The sequence below is a fragment of the Myodes glareolus genome, chromosome 6, assembly GCF_982192425.1.
Source record: "Myodes glareolus chromosome 6, mMyoGla1.1, whole genome shotgun sequence".
In the NCBI taxonomy this organism is placed as follows: domain Eukaryota; kingdom Metazoa; phylum Chordata; class Mammalia; order Rodentia; family Cricetidae; genus Myodes; species Myodes glareolus.
Genome location: NC_142031.1, coordinates 11,259,148 through 11,286,213, shown reverse-complemented (window position 1 = coordinate 11,286,213; position 27,066 = coordinate 11,259,148). Strand labels below are relative to the sequence as shown.

The following is a 27,066-nucleotide window of genomic DNA, read 5'->3' as shown; positions in this document are numbered from 1 at the left end:
TCCTCTGTACTGTTGGGGGCATCCATCTTCAGCCTTCAGACCCATAGTATCCAGAGACATTTCCATGAAGCAGGAAATTTCAAAGGCAGTTCAGTCACTATCTGCAGAATGTGTCTCAGACTCTTTCATGAATCAGAACCCCAAAAGAGCATCTCACCTTTTAGGCAATTTCAGCAGTCCTCTTTCTGTGGGTTCTCTGTGTCCAGTTTATACAACAGTCTAGGTAAGAGAAGTTTCTTGCCCAAATGGCTATCAAACTCCATAAGGAGCCTCTTCGATGCCCATCTTCCTCTTGAAGTAGATTGGTGCTGCCAGGAGCAGACGTGTCTCATTGTCATGAAAAGCCCTAAGTTATTAAAACATTAAATGACATTTTTTGTAGTCTTTGAAAGATATGAAGAATGTTTATCTGAAATATATTATGCATATGTAGAAAATCGAACTAACATTACTACAAGCTTGACTATTATCAATGATTATCCATTCACAACCTATATTTTTAATTATACATTGCATTTTTAAATGAACTACACAATCACAATACCTCAATCAAGATCAGAAATATATATACATATAACAAAATTGACCTTAAAATTCATACCAATGCAAATTATTCATTTCTATATCATATCCCCCTTTAAATGTAAAAGAACATTTATAAGCAATATTTGGGAATATGGATGCAGCTATTTCTCTCCAAACTTCTTCCTGCTGTATAGGGGCGCTGTTAATAAGGTATCATAGTATAAACTGTGTGCTAGGTGCATCTCAGTCGGCAGTTGAGCAAAGTAATTTCTTGAGGGTGTTCATAGCAACCTTTCAGGAGGGCGTGGTCTATCATACCATTTTGGGATAGAAGCAATCCACAGGGTCTCATAGTCTGTGAAAACAAAAGAAGAACTTTTCCAAAGCATCATAACCTTAGATCCAAATTTTGAAGTCAAGGTATTTTCAAAATATCGATCTTGGATTAGTTCAGTAGCATTTATAAACAAATACCTTTTAGCTGTTGCTCCTTCCTCAGCATTCAAACAATTCAAAGAGAGCATAATAGCATACAGTATCAAGATTCTCTGTGCATTTTCCATCTTTATGTGGCTTTATTTTACCCTCTATTTCTTTTATTTTTACTTTTACTTTTTGAGACAGGTTCTCTGTATATGTTTGTCCTGGAATAACTCTGTAGACCAGACTGTCCTTGACCTCACAGAGATCCACTTCTTTCTTCCCAAATGCTGGGATTAAAGGTGTATGCTACCACACCTTGAACTCACAGAGATCCGCCTGTCTCTGCCTTCCAGGCATTGGGATTAAAGGTGTGTACCACCACAACCAACTACTTTCTTTTTCTTTTTAACTTTAAGAACTTTAACTTTTAGCTTGCATATATTTTTAACACACTGTAAATCATTTAGAGTGTTTTTTTGAATCTCTCTCTCTTTTTCTGACTACATGAGTCTTTAAGGAGAGGATGAAAGCTGTGGCTTTGACAGTTAGATCTAGCCCATTCCTTAGCTTTCCAGCTTCATGGCAGAGGTACCACTGGAGCCATTTTTATTGCCACAACCCTGTGGCATTTTAAGGTCCCTGCCAGCCAGCAGGCTGCAGCATTCTGCTCACAGACCACATTCAAATCCTCCATAGTCGGACTGCCTGCCTGAAAGAGGTAGAGTTTTCCCTGACAGGATGGCCCAGAAATCCAGCATTTTAAATCAGTGCAGCATTTTTCCTGTTACAGCTGAAAAACCGAAAAGCATGCTTTCAGCTTTTCATCAACACCGTTTAAGTGTTTCGCGGCAGGACCTCTTAAAGGAGCTACAAAGTTTTGCAGCTAAAGCTGAGTCAGGAAGCCTCTCTTAGATAAGAGCATTTGCTTGCCTCTAGCAAACAGAGCAGACCTGAGAAATTGCTGCTACCAAGAAAGCATGCTTTACTCTATTCTTTCCCAAACATTCTCAGGCATTCTGTGGATTCAGTTACCCACGTTTGAAGCCATATGTAACATGAGGACCGGCTTGTTGGGGTACTGGGCAGGATGGATACTCCAACAAGCCGGTCCTCATGTTACAGATCTCTGCCAATTCCAGGCCATTTTGGCTTACATAGAGAGTTCCAGGGTATCCAGAAATACACAAAGAGACCCTATCTCAAAATATGTAAATAAATAAATATGAAGGAGAAAATGAACAAAATTATGGAAAGTAGAGTGTGGTTGCACACGAATGACTGCAGTTCTTACCCCCTGCCCACCCCCAACTCGAGACATGGTTTCTTTATGTAGCTCTGTCTGAACCGAGGTTTCTGTAGACCAGACTGGTCTTGAACTCACAGAGATCCAGCTGCTTCTGCCTCCCACCTGCCAGGATTAAAGTTGTTTTTTGTTTGTTTGTTTGTTTGTTTTTTAATCAGTTTTGTTTTCTGTGTCCTCTGAAGTTGATCCTTTTAGGTTTGTTTGTTTTGTTTTCAGACGGGGGTGGGGGGGGGGTCTCACATCACAGTTCAGGCTATTCTGGAACTCAATCTGTGGACCTGACTGGCCTTGAGCACACAGAAATCCACCTGTCTCTGCCTCCTGAGAGCTGCAATTAAAGAAGTCCACCACCACCACACACATTAGACTTGTGTTTTTAAATTTATTAGTAGACGAGCCTTTGTGAGTAATACTGAGACAAAGATGGGATGTTGCTGGAGGGAGATTCCATGCCTAGCACACCTGAGGCACTGGACTCCAGCCTCAGGCTTTATGAAGAAAAATGGGTGTAATATATTTCATCAGGAAATATGCATAGGAATGGCTACGTGTGCTGTATACGCATTCATGGGTGTATTCTATGAACTCAGAGGAAACAACAGTACAATGAAGGCCCCTGGACCTGCCCCAAAACATCCCGGGAATACTGTCTCCAAAATTGCATTTGCCAGTCCCATCCACTGATTTTTTTCTAACTCCTATAAAAATGGCCAAGAGACATTGAAGATTGAATTAAGGGTTGAATATTCACCAGGAATAAAAGACAGATTTACTACCTAAAAAGCACTTGGCGGGTGCCCAGGTGTATTGGTACACAGCAATAATACTAGGTACTCCCCAGGCAAGGCAGGAGGCTTATGGGGGCCCCTGGCTGTGGAACTGACTTTGTGGCCTAAAGAGCGGGACATGGGGTGGGATGAGAATGTGGTTCAGTGGTAGAGCGCTTGGAGAGCATGCAGAAGGCCCCAGGTCCATTCCTAATACCAACACCAACAAAAAGCTGGACTTGGGCAGAGCACTGGCAGTGCACGCCTTTAATCCCAGCATTTGGGAGGCTGAGGAAATTGGATCTCTGTGTGGTCGACGCCAGTCTGGTTTACAGACTGAGTCCCAATTTGACACCCAGTTTCTATAAAAATGTGGGGTGATAAAGCATGTCTCCTAAAAGCTGGCTTGCCAGCTGTGGTGTTTCTGCTCTGTGAGCCAGCACTGGACAGACTGAAACTCACCTCTCAGGGCCAGCCTGGTCTACGTAGCAAGTCCCACACCAGTCTGGATTGCTCATCCAAAGCCTTGAGTCAGTAACAGAAATAAAGGGAAAAACGGCAATGGCACTGGTAACAGCGTTGCTAATGTTTTCTGTGCACAGGATCTGGCTGTCCTCCTTAGGCTGCCTCACTGTGCACTATCTTTGTTGTTTTGAAGTGGCCAACGAATCCTGCAGGAATGATGTCAGGTATATACCAGTCATTTCTGAGACTGGGTCTCATGTAGCCCAGGTTGGACTGTTAGTGTGTAGCTTGGTTGGCCCTGGATTCTCTTTCCTCTATGTAGCAAAGTACTCTGTCACTGTGCCTGCAGGTTTTTCCTTTTCTTTTCTTCTTGCTTTTTCAAGACTGGGTTTCTTTGTGTAACAGTCCAGGCTGTCCTGGAACTTGATTTTTGGACCAGGCTGGCCTTAAGCTCACTGGGATCCACCTGCATCTGCCTGAATTAATGATAACTACCACCACTGTTTATCTGTGTCTTCTTTTCTTTTCTTTTCTTTTCTTTCTTTCTTTCTTTCTTTCTTTCTTTCTTTCTTTCTTTCTTTTTTTTGTAAATTTTATTAAATTATAAAAGTTTCCATTTCCGCCCCTCTTCCCAACACCCTCCCACTTCCCCTACTCCCTCTCCTCCTCCCTCTTCCTCTCTTAGGGCAGTCAGGGTTTCCTGCCCTGTGGGAAGTTCAAGTTCCTTCCCCCTCCCTCCAGGTCCAGGAAGGTGAGTGTCCAAACAGACTGGATCCCCAAAATCCAGTATATGCAGAGGAAACAGGTCCCAGTATCATAGTCAATGGCTTTTCAGAAAGACTCCGGGCCAGCCACAGTCAGAGAATCCGGCCAAATTCCGAGAATCTGGTTAAATCACCTCCTCGTTCAGTCCCAGTCCAACTGGCCTTGGTAAACTCTCATTAGATCCGTTCCCTTGTATCAGTGGGTGATAGCATCCCTCGTAGTACTGATTTCGTTTTTCATGTTCTTCCTCCTTCTGCTCCTCATTTGGACCTCGGGGGGCTCAGTCCGGTGCTCCAATGTGGGTCTCCGACTGTATCGCCGTCCTTCGCCAGATGAAGGATCTATGGTGATAAGCAAAATATACATCAGTATGGTTATGGGCCACGGCCGATTCAGGCACCCTCTCCTCTGTCCAGAGAACAATCTGGGGGATCTCTCCTTGGACCTGGGATCCCATATATAATCAAGTCTCCTGTAAACCCTAAAATGACTCCCTTAGTTGAAATATATTCTTCCCTGATCCCATATTCATCCTTCCTCCCTCCCCCCCATCCCAGGCCACTGAGCTTTCCCCGTTCCTCCCCTACTCCCTTCTCTCTAACCCTCTCCCCTTCCATCAACCCTCCCCCCCCCCCCCATGCACCCGAGGTTACCTGGGACTCTTGTCTATTTCCTACCTCCTGGTGGATAGCTAAATAATCTTCATCAGGTTCATCTTCTTATTTAGCTTCTCTAGGATCACGAATAATAGGCTCAAAGACCTTTAATTATGGTTAGAATCCACTTATGAGTGATTACATACCGTGTTCCTCTTTTTGGGTCTGGCTTACCTCACTCAGTAAAGCATTTTCTATTTCCATCCATTTGCATGCAAAATTCAAGATGTCATTGTTTTTTACCACTGAGTAAAACTCTAATGTGTATATGTTCCACACCTTTTTTAACCATTCTTCTATTGAGGGGCACCTAGGCTGTTTCCAGGTTCTGGCTATTACAAATAGTGCTGCTATGAACATAGTAGAACAAATGCTTTTGTAGTATGTTAGGGAATCTTTAGGGTATATTCCCAAGAGTGGAATTGCTGGGTCCTGAGGGAGGTTGACTCCCAGTTTCCTGAGAAACCGCCACACTGATTTCCACAGTGGTCACTGATTTTTTGGAGTTGATCTTGTATCCTGCCACGTTACTAAAGGTGTTTATCAGCTGTAGGAGTTCTTTGGTAGAGTTTTTGGGGTCACTTATGTAAACTATCATATCGTCAGCAAATAACGAAAGTTTAACTTCATCCTTTCCAATACGAATCCCCTTGATCTCCTTATGTTGTCTTATTGCTATTGCTAGAACTTCAAGCACTATATTGAAGAGGTATGGAGAGAGTGGACAGCCTTGTCGCGTTCCTGATTTTAGTGGAAAGGCTTTGAGTTTCTCTCCATTCAGTTTGATGTTAGCTGTCGGCTTGCTGTATATTGCTTTTATTATATTTAGGTATGATCCTTGTATCCCCAGTCTCTCCAACACCTTTATCATAAATGGGTGTTGAATTTTGTCAAATGCTTTTTCAGTATCTAGTGAGATGATCATATGGTTTTTTTCTTTCAGTTTATTTATATGATGGATTACATTGATAGATTTGCATATGTTGAACCAGCCCTGCATCTCTGGAATGAAGCCGACTTGATCATAATGGATAATTTTTCTAATGTGCTCTTGGATTCGGTTTGGCAGTATTTTATTGAGAATTTTCGCGTCGATGTTCATGAGTGAGATTGGCCTGTAATTCTCTTTCTTGGTTGTGTCTTTGTGTGGTTTTGGTATTAGGGTAACTGTAGCTTCATAAAAGGAGTTAGGCAATGACTCTTCTGTTTCTATATTGTGGAATACGTTAAGGAATATAGGTATTAGCTCTTCCTGGAAGTTCTGGTAGAATTCTGCATTGAAACCATCTGATCCTGGGCTTTTTTTGGTAGGGAGATTTTTGATAACAGCTTCTAATTCTTCGCGACTAACAGGTCTATCTAGATTGTTCACCTGTTCTTGGTTAAACTTTGGTATATGGTACTTATCTAAAAAAATGTCCATTTCTTTTACATTTTCCAACTTTGTGGCATATAAACTTTCATAGTAAGATCTAATGATTCTCTGAATTTCCTCTGTGTCTGTGGTTATGTCCCCCTTTTCATTTCTGATCTTATTAATTTGCATGTTCTCTCTCTGCCGTTTGATTAACTTGGATAGGGGTTTGTCAATCTTGTTGATTTTCTCCAAGAACCAGCTTTTTGATTCATTGATTCTTTGGATTGTTTTCTCTGTTTCTATTTTGTTGATTTCAGCCCTCAGTTTGATTATTTCCAGTCTTCTAGACCTCCTGGGTGAATCAGCTTCTTTTTTTTCTAGATCTTTCAAGTGTGCTGTTAAGTCTCCAATGTGTGCTTTCTCTGCTTTCTTTAATTGGGCACTTAGTGCTATGAACTTTCCTCTTAGCACTGCTTTCATAGTGTCCCATAGGTTTGAGTATGTTGTGTCTTTGTTTTCATTAAATTCAAGGAAGAGTTTAATTTCTTTCTTTATTTCTTCCTTGACCCAGGGGTGATTTAGTAGTTGACTGTTCAGTTTCCATGAGTTTGTTGACTTCCTGGGGGGAGCATTGTTGTTGAATTCTAATTTTATTCCATGGTGATCTGACAAGACACAGGTAGTTACTAATATTTTTTTGTATCTGTGGAAGTTTGCTTTGTTACCGAGTATGTGGTCAATTTTCGAGAAGGTTCCATGAGCTGCAGAGAAAAAGGTATATTCTTTCCTATTTGGGTGGAGTGTTCTATAGATGTCTGTTAAGTCCATTTGATTCAATACCTCCAATAGATCTCTCAATTCTCTGTTTGGTTTCTGTCTGATTGACCTGTCCATTGGTGAGAGAGGAGTGTTGAAGTCTCCTACTATTAGTGTGTGTGGTTTGATGACCGCCTTGAGTTCTAGAAGAGTTTCTTTTATATATGTGGGTGCCTTTATATTAGGAGCATAGATATTCAGGATTGAGACTTCCTCCTGATGAATTGTTCCAGTTATGAGTATGAAATGTCCATCTCCATTTCTTCTGATTGATTTTAGTTTGAAGTCGATTTTGTTAGATATTAGAATGGCCACGCCCGCTTGTTTCTTAGGTCCATTTGCTTGGAAAACCTTTTCCCAACCCTTTACTCTGAGTAGGTGTCTGTCTTTGTGGTTGAGGTGTGTTTCTTGTAAACAGTAGAATGTTGGATCCTGTTTTCGTATCCAATCTCTAAGTCTGTGCCTCTTTATAGATGAATTGAGTCCATTGATATTAAGTGATATTAATGACCAGTGGTTGTTGACTCCGGTCATTTTTTTTTTTTTTTGGGTAGTAGAGTGTATGTGTTTTTCTTCTTTGATTTGTGCTTGTGAATGGTCGCTAGATGTTCGAGTTATTGTAGGCCGTGTTGGGAATGTTGGATTCCTTCGGTAGTGATTTTCCTTCTAATATTCTCTGTAAGGCTGGATTAGTAGCTACGTATTGTTTAAATTTGTTTTTATCCTGGAATATTTTGTTTTCTCCGTTGATAGTGAACAATAGCTTGGCTGGGTATAGTAGTCTGGGTTTGCATCCATGGTCTCTTAGTTTCTGCAGTACCTCTATCCAGGATCTTCTGGCTTTCATGGTTTCCATAGAGAAATCCGGTGTAAGCCTGATAGGTTTACCTTTATAAGTTACTTGACCTTTTTCCTTTGCAGCTCTTAAAATTTTTTCTTTCATATTTATGTTTTGTGTTTTGATTATTATATGGCGAGGGGATGTTTTTTTCTGATCCAGTCTATTCGGTGTTCTGTATGCTTCTTGAACCTTCATAGGAATATCGTTCTTTAGGTTGGGAAAGTTTTCTTCTATAATTTTGTTGAATATATTTTCTGGGCCTTTGATCTGCAGTTCTTCTCCTTCTTCAATCCCTATTATTCTTAGATTTGTTTTTTTTATTGTGTCCCAGATTTCCTGAATGTTTTGTGAAGAGAATTTGTTGGATTTACCGTTTTCTTTGACCAGAGCATTTATTTTCTCTATGGTATCTTCAGATTCCGAGATTCGTTCTTCTATCTCTTGTATTCTATTGGTTATGCTTGATTCTGTAGTCTCCGTTCGTTTACCTAGGTTTTCCATATCCAGCCGGTTCTCGGTTTGTGTTTTCTTCATTGCCTCCATTTCAGTTTTCAATTCTTGCACTGTTTCCTTTACTTGTTTGATTGTTTTTTCTTGGTTTCTCAGGGTCTCATTCACAGATTTACTTATTTCTTCAAACTTTTTGTTATATTTCTCGTCAATTTCTATACTCATTTCTTCAAACTTTTTGTTATATTTCTCATCCAATTCTTTAAGGGAGTTATTCATATCCTGTTTAAGGGACTCTATTGCTTTCATAATGGCACTTTTTTCCACTTCTTCTGGGTTAAGGTGTTCAAGCCCTTCTGTTGTAGGGTCCTTGGGATCTGGTGTTTTCATGTTGTTTTTCAGATTGTTGGATGAGCTCTTGCCTTGGCGTCTGCCCATCTCTTACTTCAAATGTTCTCTATTGGAACTTCTGTCACCGGGTCAGGTTCCCTTCTTGGGCAGGGACTTCACTGACAGAATGCCCACCTTTCCTCAGGCAGGCTACTGAAGCACAGGCACTCCCTCTTTCCTGGATGCGCTTACAATGCAGGCTCAGCTTGCAAGGCAGCTGAGCTGGGGAAAATTTTATGGCCCCAGGGGGAAGGGAGAAATATAGGAATTCGTACCTGGATGGGAGCTGGGATGGCAGGCGGGAGGGGGTAGCCAGCACTGTAGGGCGACCTGGGCGTCTATGGGGTCGGGGAACGCCCAAGCTCCTCCTCGCCGGGACCCTGCCACGGCCGGAAGCCAGCTCACCCCACAGAAGGCCCTCTGCTAGAAGTCAGGGCCCCTGCTGGTCAGGAATGTCGCTGAGCTGGCACCTGGACCACCTGTCCTCGGGGAGGCCTTTAGGACCCAGGAACTGCCTGGAGCCGAGCTGCGCCTACAGCCAAGGCCCAGCTTGCAAGGCAGCTGAGCTGGGGAAATTTTATGGCCCCAGGAGGAAGGGAGAAATATAGGAATTCGTACCTGGATGGGAGCTAGGATGGCAGGCAGAAGGGGGTAGCCAACACTGCAGGGCGACCTGGGCGTATAGGGTCAGGGAACACCCAAGCTCCTCCTCACCGGGACCCTGCCATGGCCGGAAGGAAACTCACCCCACCGATGGTCCTCTGCTAGAAGTCAGGGCCCCTGCTGGATGGGAGCCGGGATGGCAGGCAGGAGGGGGTAGCCAGCACTGCAGGGCGACCTGGGCGTCTATGGAGTCGGGGAACGCCCAAGCTCCTCCTCGCCGGGACCCTGCCACGGCCCCGAAGCCAGCTCACCCCACAGAAGGCCCTCTGCTAGAAGTCAGGGCCCCTGCTGGTCAGGCTTCTTTTCTTTCTTTCGATCTTTCTTTTTTTTTATTTTTTAACTTTCATTATTTATTTATTTATATTTGGTTTTTCGAGACAGGGTTTTGCTGCAGTTTTGAGACTGTCCTGGAACTAGCTTTTGTAGACAGGCTGGCCTTGAACTCACAGAGATCCTCCTGCCTCTGCCTCCAGAGTGCCTGGAATAAAGGCCTGTGCCACCACCTCCTGGCTTCCATCTTAATTCTTTACCTTTGGGTATCACAGATAAGGTTCAAATACTGCCTGTGCCTTTTCTCACCTATGCGCATGCGCAATGCTTGCTCCCCAACTCCTCCTGCCTCTGATTCCTGAGCACAGAGATTAAAGGTGGGCACCGTCCTGCCCTCTCCCTCCGTTTTTTAAAGACAGGGTTTCATCAAGTAGGCCTGGCTGGACGCTAGAAGCCAATATTTAGTTAGAACAGGCAGGTGTCAAAGTCGCAGAGACCCCCAGCCTCGGGCTCTGATGTTAAGAAGGTGTTCTGCCAGCCAGGCGTTGGTGGCACACGCCTTTAATCCCAGCACTGGGAGGCAGAGGCAGACAGATCTTTGTGAGTTCAAGGTCATCCTGGTTTAAAATAGCTAGTTCTATTCTATTTGTAACAGGCTACAAGGCTTCAGAGAAATCCTGTCTCAAACAAACAAACAAAGCAAAAAGAAGGTGTTCTGCCACAGCTGGCTATAGGTGCCAGTTCTTTGGGGACAAACGAAATTCAGATGAAGTGGGTGGAGACTAAAACAGCCAATCAGGTGGCGGTTTTTAATGCTGTCTGAGCTTGCTTAGGGGGCGTGGAATCGAACTTTCTGCCTAAATATCAGCAGCCTGTGGAGTGCCAGAGCCTGGTGGGCAGGTCGCTGTGAGTTTGAAGTTAGTCTTGACGACTTACTGAGTTTCCAGCCGCCAGGTCAACAGAGGATCCAAAGAAAACAGACCTCGAGGCAGGAGTCACTTCCTTGCCCTGCTTGTACCCCTCTCTTCTGTTCAACTCTGGTAAGTTACTTTAGCCCGGCAGTGGCAGTCATGCCTTTAATCCCAGAAATCCGGAGGCTGAGGCAGGCAAGTCTTTGTGAGTTCGAGGCCAGCCTGGTACACTGATACACAGTTAGTTCCAGGACGGCTAGAGCAGTCACAGACAAAACGCTATCTTGAAACCTGAAAAACCAGAAACTAAAAAGAGCTTAGTGGTAGCAGACCATGATTTCACCCACTCGCTTGTACCATCACACTGGGTAGCCTGGAAGTCATATAGATCCCACTACCCCAGCTTTATGAGTGTTTGGGTGAGGATGTGAATCTTCACTCTGGACTTTCAGGAACCTTTTTTTCTCCACAGAAATTCAATCCTTGGCATTAAAATACTAGTTGGAGTCCGGTGTTGGTGACACACACCTTAAATCTCAGCACTCAGGCAGAGAGCCAGGTAGGTCTGTGTGAGTTGGAGGCTAGCCTGGTCTACACGTTAAGTTTCTTTTTTTAAGACATTCATTTTATGTGTGAGTGTTTTGCCTGCATGCGTGCGTTTATATGCTACTCCTGCGTGTTTGGTGCTCTGAAGTGGGCATCAGAGCTTCATAACTGGAATTATGGATGGGGTGACGCACCAGGTGGGACTGGGAAACTGCGCCCAGACCCTCTAGAAGAACAGCATGTTCTCTTCAGTCCTGAACCAGCTGTCCAGCCCAAATCGTGAGTTGAGGCCAGGCACGGCTGCGTAGGAAGGCCTTGTCTCAAAACAGAAGCAAAAATTCTGAAGATAACACCCAACTTCCAGCGCAGATGCGGTAGTTGTATTTTAGGATACTGATGCCATTGAAGTAAGGAGTTCTCAGCCTGCATCATTCATTGCCAGCAGACCCCAGGGTGTCTGAGCATAGGCACCAGGAAAGGTGAACGTTCCCTGAAACAGGGCATGGATGTATAATGCTTTCTGTTTAGGATTTGAGATAAGAAAGATTTTTTGTTTGTTTTTTTGTTTAGAGACAGGGTTTCTTTGTATAGCTTTGGAGCCTGTGTTAGAACTGTCTTTGTAGATCAGGCTGGCTTCCAACTCACAGAAATCCCCCTGCCTCTGCCTCCCAAGGGCTTGGATTAAAGGCGTGTGACACCACCTCCCAGCCCTGTCTGATATTTCTTGTTTAAAGACTGGATCTGATGTAAACAGAGCTAACATCCTATTTTCTATATAGCTGGGGCTGGCCTCAAACCCTTGATCCTTCTGCCTTCCAAGGGCTGACAGGTCTGTCACAACGCTCAGTACCACATCTTCCTTCTAAGTTATTGCTACTTCCTCTTCCCTGCCTCCTGAGTGCAGGGATGGCACCTGCATGCCAGCACTCCTGGCCGAAAAGGGTATTGAATGACACACATTTCCCCGAAGCTCGAGTTTAGCTTCTAGGACGTGCAGGACTCACTTCCCACTAGACATGAAATCCAGTGCACAAACTGGAAATGGGTGGTAATGAGATGAGCTGTGGCCGTGGATGCTTGAGAGACCATTCTCCTGGGACCAGCAGGAACTTCGAAGGCTTTGTGGTCCATGGAGCACTGAGTGGAGTGAGCTAAATTGAGGTCCCTGCCGCTCTCAGAGCAGTGACTGTACCTGGGTTAGCTCCCCTCATGGGTGAGAATAGTGTCTCAGCACTCATTTGATAGGATGGGTTTCATTCTTTTATTAGTATTTCGAGGCAGGGTTTCTCTGTAGCTTTGGAGCTTCTCCTGGAAGTGGCTCTGTAGACCAGGCTGGTTTCGAAATCAGAGATCTGCCTGCCTCAGCCTCCTGAGTGTTGGGATAGAGGAGGTGTGTGCCACCACAGCCTGACTGAAAGAGTATCTTTCTAAATGTTGCTCCAGAAACCTCCTTACTGAAGATTCATCAGGATGAGCTTCAAGTCCCCACTCACACTCCAGGAGCTGGCGGAGAACAGCCTTTTGAGTAACCAGACGGTGGCAATCTCTTATCTGGACAATATACCCTCAGTTTTCTTCCCATCACTGTTCAAAAAGGCCTGCAGAAGGAGAAAAACGAGCATTGTGAAGGCAATGGTGCAGGCCTGGCCCTTCCCCTGCCTTCCGCTGGGAGCCATGATCAAGAGGGGTGTTTCCTACAGGAGAGTCTTAGAGATGATCCTGTCTGGGCTTGATGGCATGCTGTGCCAGGAGGTTCCTCACAGGTGAGTACACCCAGATGCCCTGAAGGAAGGCCTTGGGAATTAAAAAGCAGAGACATCTAGGGACAGGTAGAATCAGGGTGAGGGAGTGGACATAGAATGGGGTGGAGGTTTTGGGGGCACCAACTTGGAGAGCTCCATCGCTGAGCCCTCTGGGTAAGGGCTGTTGCTTATGCAGGACTCGTGAATCAGCCGAAACTGAAGGACCCAGTCACTGCTCCCACAGACACTAGAGTGGGACTGGCTGGATTTAAGGAGAATCTGTGGGAAGAGGGCGGTGGTTAAAGCCTCCATGCTGATGCTCTTCCCTGCTCTACCCCAGGAGGTGCAGACTGAAAGTACTGGATCTACGGATTCTGCCTTTGAGGATGTGGGACCAGTGGTCTGTGTTCAAGGCTCCTGACCTGAGTGAGAACCAGACAGCGGTGGGTCTTTCAGAAAAGGAGGTGAAGCCGCAAGTGAAGGTGGCTATAGACCTGGTCCTAAAGGCATACGACGAAGAGTCCCTGGAGTCCTTTGTCATTAAGTGGGTGTCTCAGAGAGAAGGTCTGAGTCTATGGTGTAACAAGCTGGAGATCTGGTCTACGGACATAATTACTACCACAAAGCTGTCTTGGACACATTGGACTTGAACTGTATTCAGCACCTGGTTTTGGGTAACATGGATGATGCTACCTGCCTGCTTAAAGTCTCTCCTTACGTGTGTCGTATGAGGTACCTGCGCAGTTTCAGCCTCCTTGGCTTTTATGAGTGGTGTCAAACAACGGCGCAGCAGCAGCAGATTGTTTCCAAGTTTACCTCGCACTTTGCCAAGATGAAGCACCTGGAGGCCCTGATTCTGAGTCATGTCACCTTCCCAGAATGATACCTAGGCCAGTCCTACTGGTAAGGAGGGGTGTCAGGCCAAGCCATCTTCCTTTAGACATTAGCGACCACCTGCTCTCTGTAGCCCTGGTAGATTAACCTTGTCAGAGCATGAGAATATTGGCATTGTTCTGCATCTGCTGTCCTGGAGCAGAGTCTCATATAGCTTCTAATCCAAAGGAGTAGGGCCGAGCTGGGGTTGGTGGTTTAGAAAGAGGTACCATGCTAGGAAGTCTCTCAGCTCAGGGATGATATCTAGTAAGAATGGGGACTTATTTCTTTCTTAGCAAGTGTCTAAGGTGTATCGGAAAAAGGAAAAGGAGGAGGGCCGTGTGGGGGGGACACTGTACACTGAGCTCTGCTCAGCTTGCTTTCAGCTCTCCATCTAGGACAGGCTGGGTTTGGAGATGGGGTGTATGTGGTCCAGATGGGGAGCAGGATTGGCTGGTACTCTCCCCAGCCCTCCTCTTGTGTCAGCGCCCTAGGAGTAGCACGGGTGTGGACCACCGTCCCCGGCTTTGTTTGGACCTCAGAGGCTGAGGAGATGAGAAGCGTGAAGTCAGAGTTGAGAATCGGGGTCATGGTGAATTCTGTGAAGAGGCAGGTCTGTGAACCCATAGGCAGATCCTGCCTGCCTTGATCCTCCCTGTGTTGACGGGAATCGCAGTCTTGGGTTGAGCTGATTCTACCGTGATGGTGAAAGGCCTCAGTACAGGTTAGAATGAGCAGACTCCTTCATGGAGCATGGTGGCTACTGGCTTTTATCGTGTGATTAAAGGGATCTTGGACCACATGCATGTTCCCAAAGCTCTCTTCTTGTTTTTTTTGTAGGTCGCTAAAGACTCCCTTAGAGACCCTTTCTGTGACTAAGTGCTATCTCTCAAAGTCAGAGTGGGCCCATATAGCTGAATTCCCGTGCACAAGCCAGCTAAAACATTTACATTTGGAAAGGGTCCGACTGAACCTAGAGGTCCTGCAAGCTGTGCTGCGAAGATCTGCATCTACTTTGCTAACTCTGGACTTGGAGTCCTGTCATTTGTTTGAACGCGACCTCCGTGCCATCCTGCCTGCCGTGAGGTGCTGTACCCAGCTTATCTCGTTTAACTTCTCTGGAAACCATTTCTCATGGAATTTCTTGAGGGAGATGAGAGATCACGAGAGAACCATGAGATCAGAAGGGTCAAGGGTAGTCTTCATTCCTGGGTGTGATGATCTGTCACCAGAACTTTGAGGTGGTTGTCCAGCCTTGTTATGAGTGTGTAGATAAGGGGAGAACTGTTGTACAGCCAGAGCATTGTCTTCCCGCTTTGAAGGATGTGTGTTGTGATGTGCGCATGATGTGTTGGGACGTGTTGGGCATATCAAGCACATATTAAGCTTGATGCCCATATCAAGTTCTCCTGTGGACACCTGGGAGGAAAAGGCAATACACAGGTATCTGAGAAAATACACAACACATGGTTTTAGATTGGAACCATCAGTTAGTTCTCCCTGGAGGATTAACCTGGTTTCCACCTTTAGTCTAATACAGTCCTATGACTTTGGGTTGTCCTGCCTTTACCTTGTTAGTGCTGAGAATAGGCTCGCACCACCAGACCTGGTTATCTGTCTTTTAATCGATTCTGTGGCTGTGCCTTGCGTTCCTCAGGAAAATAGTAGCATTTTATGGCAGCCATTTGTGGGGGCTGGAGAGTTGGCTCATCCGCTTAGAGCACTTGCTGTTCTTGCAGAGGACCTGGTTTGATTTCCCACATGCCTCTGATGTGGGAATCATCCATAACTCTAGTGATAGAGGTCAGATGCCTTCTTCTGGCCGCCGGGGCGTGAGGCACACGTGTGGTGCATAGACATACATGTAGGCAAAATCCTTATAACATATAGACATAAAGTAATTCAGCAATTGTTTTGTCTGCTGAGGCACCGTTACCGAGCATTAGTGCGACATACATGGTAAATTATGTATTTACACTCGTAAAGTACTGTCACCTATGAGTTTATGAATGGAAGCAGGGCAAGTAGATGTTAACCCTTGCAGTTTTTTTTTTCAGCCTTAGCTGCACTGTAGCCTGCATTTCATTGTCTGAAGTGTAATGTGTGAATAAGCTTGGAACAATTTTTGGATTGTTAGTGGCTGTGAATCTCAAGTGAGATCATAGTCCTTAGTGAATTGTAGACAACAAAATTGTTGTAGTATGCAGATTTATTGTTATTTAATAAATTCTGATGTGTTCTAAAGACGGTGTGTATCTGTTTCTGAGAAGTATGTTCACTGCACATGCGTGTTTTACCTGTTTGTCGTGTACCATGTCCATGCAGTCCCTGGGAAGCCAGAAGAGGGTGTCATTCCCTCGAACTGGACTTACATGTGGTTGTGAGCTCCTGAGTGGGTGCTGGGAATCAAACCCTCGTCCTCTGCAAGAACACAAGCTCCCTTAACCACTGAGCCATCCTGTAGTTGTCAGCCAGGCACAGTGGTGCACTCCTTTCAAATAAAGGCTCTAACAGGAGTCTCTTCGACTTTCTGTTGAGTGGTCCAGAATTTATTCTGTATTTTAGGCAGGCCTTGAACTTGGAATCCTCCTGCCTCAGCTTCCTTTCTTTAAGGACACAAGGCTCCAGCAACAATGCTTCAGTCTTTGAATGATCACTGTAGAGTTTTGACAATTTTTTTTCTCCCATGGTCTTTAAACAACCCTGGCTGTCCTGGAACACTGTATGTAAAGAATGCTGATCTAGAAATCAGATCTGCCTGCCTCTGCCTTCCAAGTGCCAGAGTTAAAGGTGTGCACCACTACCACCCCGCAAATGGTTAGTTGGTTTTGAGTGACAGCTCCCTTATTGCCTTGAAACAGATGAGCTTATAGGTGTTAGCCAATCAAAGATCTTGAATTGTGGTTTGGCTTTATATGTCTTGGTGGGGTTTTTTTTTTTGTTTTTTTTTTTTTTTTTTTTGTTCTATCGCTTCGGAGCCTGTCCTGGAACTAGCTATTGTGGAACAGGCTACCTCTAACTCACAGACATCTGCCTGCGTCTTCCTCCCAAGAGCTGGGATGAAAGACAGGGTAGTAGGGTCTTGGTTCTTTGATTTTTTTTTTGTTTGTTTGTTTGTTTTGAAACTGGATCTCACTATCAGGCCTAGACTTGCCTCTAACAATCAATTCTACTGCCACAGCATTTAGACTGTTGGGATTCTTGATAACACCACCTGCTAGTACATTCCATATAGTCTGCTGCAGTGTCCAGAAGTCCAGCCCCTGCAGTTTCTATCACTTGTTGGTAGAACGGGACGGTGTCTACAAATGTAGACAATTACCCAACATCCTTCTTTTTTTATTCAATATCACAGATGTAATAGTTAATGCTGACTGTCAACTTGACAAGATGTGAAACCAGAGATAAGATGTGGGGGGGGGGGGGGAGAAAAGGGGAAGACCGAGGAAGTTGAAGGAAAGAAAAAAGGAAGAAAGGAAGGAGCATATGCCAGGTTAGCAGGCTAGGTGGTACCAGCTTGTAGTACTAACTACTTGGGGGCCTAGGATAGGAGGGCCACAATTTTCATGGGGTTTAAAGTTCAAATTTTCCTTTAGGAAACCTATAGACTGCCTGTCTCTTTTTTTATTGCCCCTGGAACTGAGTTACAGATGATTGCCGGCTGCCATTTGGTGGCTCCAAGCAAACCTGGGTCCTTCTGCAAGAGCAGCAGGTGCTCTTAACCATCTCTACAGCCCACAGCTTCCCTTTTCAACTCCTACCGTCCAGTCCCAGGGATGACCGACCACACTCCTGAATCCCCACCCAGCACATCCTCATGGGGTCCTGGAAGGTTCAAGGAACTCAAACGTGCCATCCCAAAATGACAGAAGTTAGGGATGGGATGAAATCTGAAGCTCATTCATGACCTACTTCACAAGCATTTGTTTTTCCTTTTCTTTTCTTTTTTTCTTTTTTCTTTTCTTCTTTTAGACTGGGTTTCTCTGTGTAACAGTCCTGACTGTCCGGGAACTTGCTTTGTAGACTAGGCTGGCCTTGAAACCACAGATATCTGCCTGCCTCTGCCTCAGGAGTGCCTGAATTAAAGGCGTGTGCCACCACCTCCCTGCTTCCATCTTAGTTCTTTACCTTTCGGGAACACAGATCAGGTTCAAACACTGCCTGTGCCTTTGCTCCTGTAGGGGCACACGCACTTGCTTGCTCACGGAGATCCTCCTGCCTCTGATTCCTGAGCACAGAGATTAAAGTTAGGCATCATCCTGCCCATCCCCATAAAAAAAAAAAGACAGGTTTTCATCAGATAGGCCTGGCTAGAGCCCAGAAGTCAATATTTAGTTAGAGCAGGCTGGTATCAAAGTCGCAGGGACCCCCAGCCTGGGACTGTGATGAAAGGAAGGTGTTTGGCCAGCCAGGTGTTGGTGGCGCACACCTTTAATCCCAGCACTCAGGAGGCAGAAGCAGGCAGATCTTTGTGAGTTCGAGGCCAGTCTGGTGTACAAGAGCTAGTTCCAGGACAGGCTCCAAAGCTTCAGAGAAAACCTGTCTCAAAATAAAAAAAAAAAAAAAAAAAAGAAAAAGCAAAAGGAAAAAAACAAAAAAGAAACAAAAAGAATGTGTTCTGCCACAGCTGGCTATAGATGCAAGCTCTTTGGGGAAAAACCAAATTCAGATGAAGCGGGTGGAGACTGAAACGGCCAATCAGGTGGCAGTTTGTAGTGGGGTCTGGGTTTGTTTAGTGGGCGTGGAAACTTCAGCAGCCCATGGAGTGCCCGAGCCTGGTGGGCTAATGGTCGCTGTGAGTTTGAAGTTAGCCTCAATTACATACTGAGTTTCCAGCCAGCCAGGTCAACAGAGGAACCGAAGAAAACAGTCCTGGAGACAGGAATCACTTCTTGGCCCTGCTGCGGACCTCTCTCTTCTGTCCAACTCTCGTAAGTCACTTTTGCCCAGCAGTCACGCAGTTAATCCCAGAACTCGGGAGGCCAAGGCAGGCAAGTCTTTGTGAGTCCAGGCCAGCCTGGTACACTGGTACAGAGCTAGTTCCAGGACAGCTAGGGCAGTCACAGAAGAAATGCTGTCTCGAAACCCGAAAAACCAGAAAATAAAAAGAACTTAGTGGTAGCAGACGATGATTTCACCTACTTGTTGAGGCCGAGGCGGCAGGATCATTTGATCCCAAACATTCCATATTAATCTAGATGCGCACTGGCGACTTGCCTATCCAAACACAGGTAATTCTCAGGAGTGCTAGGATTAAATGCTGAGTCATTGAACCTATTTAACTGAGGCATGAATTGAACTTCTGATTCTCTAGCTTGCACATCCGAGTTGGTATATTCTGTTTATGTTGAGCCTTTAGGCATGTGCTCGATCAACCAAGCTGCTTCTGCAATCAAAGATTGCTTGGTTTGAACTTTGGCTTCTTAGACTCACAACCATTACCCCTTTAGTGCTAAGATCCTCACTAGATAGGGCTTTTTGGTGCAGGTTCCCTCCTAATACGATGGGGAGGGGTTGGGTCTTCTAACCTTGATCTGAACCTGGGCCTCTGGCTCCTCCTAGGTATCTGTAATTCTGTCTGAGCCTGATCAGTTCACCGATTCATGAGCCAGACTTGGGCAGGGTCGTTCTTGACTTTGGTGTCTTGCTGGAGTCCTGTCTATGGTCAGCAGATGTTTTCCCAATTTACTATGCAATCTGGGTGAGGTGGCACACGCCTGTAGTTGGGAAGGGGTGGTAGGCAGCTTTTTAAAAGTGGGCATAGTGCCGAGTGCCTTTAATTCTAGCCTGCAGAATGGAGGTGTTAGCATCGCCATGTGGGGCACTTTGTATACTAGGCTATCCTAGAAGAAATAGGAATCCTCCTGCCTCAGCCTTTCAGATGCTGGCATTACAGGTGTGATCTATCGATCAAGCCTGGCTTGGAGCCCTTATTTTGTTTATTTAATTTATATGCTTACAGATTTGTGTATATTTTTGTTTTTTGAGGCAAAGTTTCTCTGCATAGCATTGGCTGTCCAGGAACTCTGCAGACCAGGCTGACCTTGATCTGACTGCCTCTTTGCATCAAGTCCTGAAATTACTGGTGTCTCCCACCACCTCCCAGCCAGATTTATGTATTTTTGAGACTGGAGTTCACTGCAGCTTAGGCTGGCCTTCAGCTGACGGACCAACTCCAGCCGCTGGATTGTTGAGATTAAAGTCATGCACAGTCGCGGCGCTCTCTCATCTTTTTATATTTTGATTTTTGTTGTTGTTTTTGTCCCTTTTTTGCTTTGCTTTTTTGAGACAGGGTTTCTCTGAGTAGATGTTCTGGCTGTCCTGGAACTCACTCCTTGGACCAGGCTGACCTTGAACTCAGAGATCCAACTGCCCCCACCTCTCCAGTGCTGGGACTCAAGGTGTTCACCACCACCGCCTAGCTTGTCTTTTGGTTTTGTTTGCTGTTTTGAGACAGGATTACTTTTCGTATCACTGGCTGTCCTGGAACCCAGCCTTATTTATTTATTTTGTTTTTGAGAGAGGGTCTCCTTGGCTGTTTTGGAACTCACCTTGTAGTCTGGGTTGACTCACAGATATTGTCCAGCCTCTACCTCCAGCCCTAAGAGTGTTCAAATGACCTTGAACTTCCAATCCTGCTTCTGCTCCCAGAGTGCTGGGTTAACAGGTCTGTACCAACTCACTGGGTAGCCTGGGTGTCATGTAGGTCCCACTACCACACCTTTATGAGTGCTTGGGTGATGATGTGAATCTTCACTCTGCACTTTCAAGAAACTCTTTTCTGCACAGAAATTCTCATCCTTGGCATTTGAAATACTTAGTTGGAGCCCGGTGGTGGTGGTCCGTGCCTTTAATTCCAGCACTTGGGGAAGCGGAGGCAGGCTAATCTCTGAATTTGTATGCCGCCTGGTGTATAAAGTTAGCTCCAGGTCAGCTGGGGCTATTACGCAGAGAAACCCTGTGTGAATAAACAAACAAATAAATAGATGTTTCTTTTAATTAATGAAAAGTAACTATTTAATTGAGAGCTTGGTGATGTAGGGCACTAGTAAAATTGCCCAGCCAGACAGGACTGTTCCACAGTGATAGTCCGTGTCAAAGAAGTTATAAATAAATAAATGGAAAAATAAAGAGTTGGTTGAGAATTTGGTGATGTAGCTTACTAGTAAAAATGCCCTAACATATATGACACTCAGGTTCAGTTCTCAGCACCATAAAAATAATGTAAATCTACTTGCTGAGATACTTTAATACAAATTTAGTTTAGTTACTCGGTGGTGGTGGTGCATGCCTCTCGTGGCTTTACTCCAGAGGCAGGGATCTCTGAAGTTCAAGGCCAGCCTGGTCTACAAGAGTTAGTACCTGGACAGCTAGGGCTGTTATTCAGAAAATCTCTGTCTCGAAAAACCAAATATATATATATATACATATATTAATAGATTGGATCAAAATATTTCCTAAATCTGAGAGGGAGTTGGATACCTGAGTTCCAGTCCCCTATGCCACATAGTAAAAACCCTGTCTTAATAAAGTTTTATGGTCAGTGGGGGCTCTAATCCTGGCACTCAGGAGGCTGAGACAGGTGGATCTCTGAGTTTGAGGCCAGCCTGGTCTACAGAATGAGTTTAGGACAGCCAGGACTGTTTCACAGAGAAATCCTGTCTCAAAAAACAAAACGAAATAAAAAATGTTGCTGGCCAGGCTTGGTGGTGCACACCTTTAATCTCAAGCGCTCAGGCTGAGAGCCAGGTAGGTCTATGTGAATTGGAAGCCAGCCTGGTAAAAAATTTTTTTTTAAAGAGATTTATTTTATGTGTGAGTGTTTTCCCTGCATGTGTGTGTTTATAGCAGTGCTTGCGTGTTTGGTGCTCTGAAGTGGGCATCACAGCTTCAGAATTGGCATCAGGTGGGACTGGGAAACTGAGCCCAGACCCTCTAGATAGAAGAACAGCATGTTCTCTTCAGTCCTGAGCCAGCTGTCCAGCCCAAATCGTGAGTTGAGACCAGGCACGGCTGCATAGGAAGACCTTGTCTCAAAAAAGAAGCAAAAATTCTGAAGCTAACACCCAACTTCCAGTGTGGATGCGGTAGTTGTATTTTAGGATACTGATGCCATTGAAGTAAGGAGTTCTCAGCCTGCATCATTCATTGCCAGCAGACCCCAGGGTGTCTGAGCATAGGCACCAGGGAAGGTGAACGTTCCCTGAAACAGGGCATGGATGTATAATGCTTTCTATTTAGGATTTGAGATAAGGAAGATTTTTTAGTTTGTTTTTTTGAGACAGGGTTTCACCGTATAGCCTTGGAACCCATGCTAGAACTGTCTCTGTAGATCAGGCTGGCTTCCAACTCACAGAAATCCACCTGCCTCTGCCTCCCACGTGTTTGGATTAAAGGTGTGCACCACTACTGCCTAGCCCCGGCTGATATTTCTTGTTTAAGACTGGATCTGATGTAAACTGAGCTAACATCCAATTTTCTGTGTCGCCGAGGCTGGCATCAAACCCTTGATTCTTTTGCCTTCCAAGTGATGAGATTACAGGCCTCTCTCAACTCTCAGCTATCACCACACCTTCCTTTGAAGCTATTGCTACTCCCTCTTCCCTGCCTCCTGAGGGCAGGGATGGCGCCTTCATGCCAGCACTCCTGGCCCTATTGGGTATTGAATGAGACACATTTCCCCGAAGCTCGAGTTTAGCTTCTAGGACGTGCAGGACTCACTTCCCACTAGACATGAAATCCAGTGCACAACCTGGAAATGGGTGGTAATGAGATGAGCTGTGGCCGTGGATGCTTGAGAGACCATTCTCCTGGGACCAGCAGGAACTTTGAAGGTTTGTGGTCCATGGAGCACTGAGTGGAGTGAGCTAATTTGAGGTCCCTGCCGCTCTCAGAGCAGTGACTGTACCTGGGTTAGCTCCCCTCATGGGTGAGAATAGTGTCTCAGCACTCATTTGATAGGATGGGTTTCATTCTTTTTTTGGTATTCGAGGCAGGTTTTCTCTGTAGCTTTGGAGCTTGTCCTGGAACTGACTCTGTAGACCAGGCCTTTGTCTCCAGGGTGTTGGGATAGAGGAGGTGTGTGCCACCACAGCCTGACTGAAAGAGTATCTTTCTAAATGTTGCTCCAGAAACCTTCTTACTGAAGATTCATCAGGATGAGCTTCAGGTCCCCACGCACACTCCAGGAGCTGGCAGAGAACAGCCTTTTGAGGAACAAGACCGTGGCAATCTCTAATCTGGACAATATACCCTCAGTTTTCTTCCCATCACTGTTCAAAAAGGCCTGCAGAAGGAGAAAAACGAGCATTGTGAAGGCAATGGTGCAGGCCTGGCCCTTCCCCTGCCTTCCGCTGGGAGCCATGATCAAGAGGGATGATTCCTACAGGAGAGTCTTAGAGATTATCCTGTCTGGGCTTGATGGCATGCTGTGCCAGGAGGTTCCTCACAGGTGAGTACACCCGGATGCCCTGAAGGAAGGCCTTGGGAATTAAAAAGCAGAGACAGCTGGGGACAGGTAGAATCAGGGTGAGGGAGTGGACATAGAATGGGGTGGAGGTTTTGGGGGGACCAACTTGGAGAACTCCAGAGTCTTTGGCCATCGCCCATCCATCTGGAAAAGGGCTGTTGCTTATGCAGGCCTCACTAATCAGCAGAGACTGAAAGACCCAGTCAGTGCTCACACAGGTACTAGAGTGGGACTGGCTGGATTTAAGGAGAAGCTGTGGGAAGAGGGCAGTGGTTAAAACCTCCATGCTGATGCTCTTCCCTGCTCTACCCCAGGAGGTGCAGACTGAAAGTGCTGGATCTACGGATTCTGCCTTTGAGGATGTGGGACCAGTGGTCTGTGTTCAAGGCTCCTGACCTGAGTGAGAATCAAACAGCAGTGGGTCTTTCAGATAAGGAGGTGAAGCCGCAGGTGAAGGTGGCTATAGACCTGATCTTGCAGGAACGCCCACTAGAGTCCTTGGAGGCCTTTGTTGTTGAATGGGTGGCGCAGAGAGAAGGTCTGAGTCTGTGCTGTAACTATCTAGAGATCTGGTCTCTGGCTGCTTACTACCACAAAGATGTCCTGGAGACATTGGACCTAAACTCTGTTCAGCAACTGGGTTTGTATAACATAAATGATCTTACCTGCTTGCTTAACTTCACTCCTTACCTGGGTCGTATGAGGTACCTGCACATTCTCCTCCTCTCCAGCCTTTGGCCATGGGCCCGTCACACACCGCTGGAGAAGCAGCAGATTGTTACCCAGTTTACCTCACAGTTTGTCAAGCTGAAGCACCTGGAGGCCCTGATTCTGGATAATGTCTTCTTCCTAGAGGATCACCTAGAGGAGCTCTTCCGGTAAGGAGGGGTGTCAGGCCAAGCCTTCTTCTTTTAGACATTAGCGACCACCTGCTCTCTGTAGCCCTGGTAGATTAACCTTGTCAGAGCATGAGAATATCAGGGCATTGTTCTGCATCTGCTGCCCTGGAGCGGATTCTCACATAGCTACTAATCCGAAGGAGTAGGGCCGAGCTGGGGTTGGTGGTTTAGAAAGGTATCATGCTAGGAAGCCTCTCAGGGATGAGATCTAGTAAGAATGGGGACTTATTTCTTTCTTAGCAAGTGTCTAAGGTGAACGGAAAAAAGGAAAAGGAGGAGGGCCGTGTTGGGGGGACAATGTACACTGAGCTCTGCTCAGCTTGCTTTCAGCTCTCCATCTAGGACAGGCTGGGTTTGGAGATGAGGTGTATGTGGTCCAGATGGGGAGCAGGATTGGCTGGTACTCTCCCCAGCCCTCCTCTTGTGTCAGCGCCCTAGGAGTAGCACAGGTGTGGACCACCGTCCCCAGCTTTGTTTGGACCTCAGAGAGTGAGGAGATGAGAAGCGTGAAGTCAGAGTTGAGAATCGGGGTCATGGTGAATTCTGTGAAGAGGCAGGTCTGTGAACCCATAGGCAGATCCTGCCTGCCTTGGTCCTCCCTGTGTTGACGGGAATCGCAGTCTTGGGTAGAGCTGATCCTACCGTGATGGTGAAAGGCCTCAGTACAGGTTAGAGTGAGCAGACTCCTTCATGGAGCATGGTGGCTACTGGCTTTTATCGTGTGATTAAAGGGATCTTGGACCACATTCATGTTCCCAGAACTGTCTTCTTGTGTTTTTCTTTTGTAGGTCGCTAAAGACTCCCTTAGAGACCCTGTCGGCGACTAACTGTTTGCTCTCAAACTCAGACTGGGCCCATATAGCTGAATTCCCGTGCACAAGCCAGTTAAAACATCTGAGTTTGAAAAGGGTCAAACTGACTCATTTTAGCCCAGAGCCCTTGCAAACTATACTGCAAAAATCTGCGTCTACTTTGCTAACTCTGGACTTGGAGTCCTGTCATTTGTTGGACTGCCACCTCAGTGCTGTCCTGCCTGCCCTGAGGTGCTGTACCCAGCTTATGTGGTTTAACTTCTCTGGAAACCATTTCTCGGGGAATTTCTTGAGGGAGTTGAGAGATCACGAGATAACCTTGAGGTCAGAAGGGTCAGCGGTAGTCTTCGTGCCTGGGTGTGATGATCTGTCTCCAGAACTTTGAGGTGGTTGTCCAGTCTTATTTAGTTTGTATAGATAAGGGGAGAACTGTTGTACAGCCAGAGAGCATTGTCTTCCCGCTTTGAAGGATGTGTGTTGTGATGTGCGCATGATATGTTGGGACGTGTTGGGCATATCAAGCACATATTAAGCTTGCTGCACATATCAAGCTCTCCTGTGGACACCTGGGAGGAAAAGGCAATCCACAGGTGTCTGAGAAAACACATAACACATAGTTTTAAACTAGAACCATCAGTTAGTTCTACCTGGGGGATTAGCCTGGTTTCTACCTTTAATATAATACAGTTCTATGATATTTGTTGTCCTGCCTTTACGTTCTTGTAGACAAAATATAACACATAGACCTAAAATAATTTAACTTATTAGGTTATTTAGGTATTTTAGGTTTGTACTGCTGAGGCTGGATGTCTGTCTTGTCTGCTAGTCAGCTGCCACCCAGCATTACTGCGACATACATGGTAAGTCATGTATTTGTACTCCTAAAATACTGTCACCTGTCAGTTTATGAATGGAAGCAGGGCAAGTAGATATAAACCCTAGCAGAAAATCAGCTTTTGTGGCATTGCTACCAACTCCAAACCACTGAAGACTGCGGTCCTGCCCCCATCAGATAAAGAGGGACTTTTATCCTTGGGCCATGGCAATGTCCACCACCTGTGTCATTAGACCATATCTTAGAGCTCCCAACTCTTGTCCCTGGACTGCATACAACACAATACCATGACTGATGGACCTCTGGAATTGGTGTGTGTGTGTGTGTGTGCGCGCGCGTGTGTGTGTGTACATGAATACGTGCTCCATGTTGTGTGTCTACAAGCAAGGCTGTGGAAAACATCAGCCATCCTCTCTCCTACTCTGGTTGATTCTCCTTAACAAGAGTCTTCATGGAACCAGAGGCTTTATGGCCCCTTTTCTGGGAAAAAGAAGCCCATAGTTTTTCATTTGCATAGTGTGTGTTTACATGAACAATAGTTATCATTGATGTGTTGGGGGGGGCGTCCTGAACCAATTTGTAGGAGATAGTTCTGTAGAGACCTAGAATTGATCTTGGTTTTTCATTGTCTACCTAGAGAACCAATTCCCTGTCCTGAACATATAGCTTCCTGCTTACCAGGCAAGCAATCTACATTCTACCCACTAAGCAACATCTATAGCCTGCCTCTTTAATTTTTGTAGTCGTTGGTGTTTGAGATTGTCTCTTTTGTCCAGCAACCAGGCTGGACTCAAGTCACAGAAAACCATGGCCTGCCTCTGCCTCTCAGTGCTGGAAGTAAGGCCTGCCCCACCAAGCCTGGCATCTCCAATTCTTTCACCCTTAGCTGCACTGTAGCCTGCATTTCATTGTCTGAAGTGTAATGTGTGAATAAGCTTGGACCAATTTTTGGATTGTTAGTGGCTATGAATCTCAAGTGAGATCATAGTCCTTAGTGAATTGTAGACAACAAAATTGTTGTAGTATGCAGATTTATTGTTATTTAATAAATTCTGATGTGTTCTAAAGATGGTGTGTATCTGTTTCTGAGAAGTGTGTTCACTGCACATGAGTGTTTTACCTGTTTGTCGTGTACCATGTCCATGCAGTACCTGGGAAGCCAGAAGAGGGTGTCATTCCCTCGAACTGGACTTACATGTGGTTGTGAGCTCCTGATCGGGTGCTGGAAATCAAACCCTAATCCTCTGCGAGAACACACGCTCCCTTAACCACTGAGCCATCCTGCAGT

The 27,066-nt window shown here is 45.6% G+C and overlaps 2 protein-coding genes across 2 annotated transcripts; both read left to right on the top strand.

The window, feature by feature from the left end:
* Positions 1-12,618: 12,618 nt before the first annotated feature.
* LOC125415382 (preferentially expressed antigen in melanoma-like protein 1) lies at positions 12,619-13,773 on the top strand. The gene is made up of 3 exons (XM_087906762.1): positions 12,619-12,911; positions 13,231-13,434; positions 13,623-13,773. Exons 1-3 carry the CDS (start codon positions 12,619-12,621, stop codon positions 13,771-13,773), a joined length of 648 nt encoding a protein of 215 aa, XP_087762888.1.
* A 4,339-nt stretch (positions 13,774-18,112) lies between these two features.
* On the top strand, positions 18,113-26,845 carry LOC148121640 (preferentially expressed antigen in melanoma-like protein 1). Its single transcript, XM_087906692.1, has 4 exons — positions 18,113-18,694; positions 22,895-23,214; positions 23,547-24,110; positions 24,920-26,845. The coding sequence occupies exons 2-4, from the start codon at positions 22,922-22,924 to the stop codon at positions 25,326-25,328; spliced, it is 1,266 nt and encodes a 421-aa protein (XP_087762818.1). The 5' UTR covers positions 18,113-18,694; positions 22,895-22,921; the 3' UTR covers positions 25,329-26,845.
* The last annotated feature ends 221 nt before the right edge of the window (positions 26,846-27,066 follow it).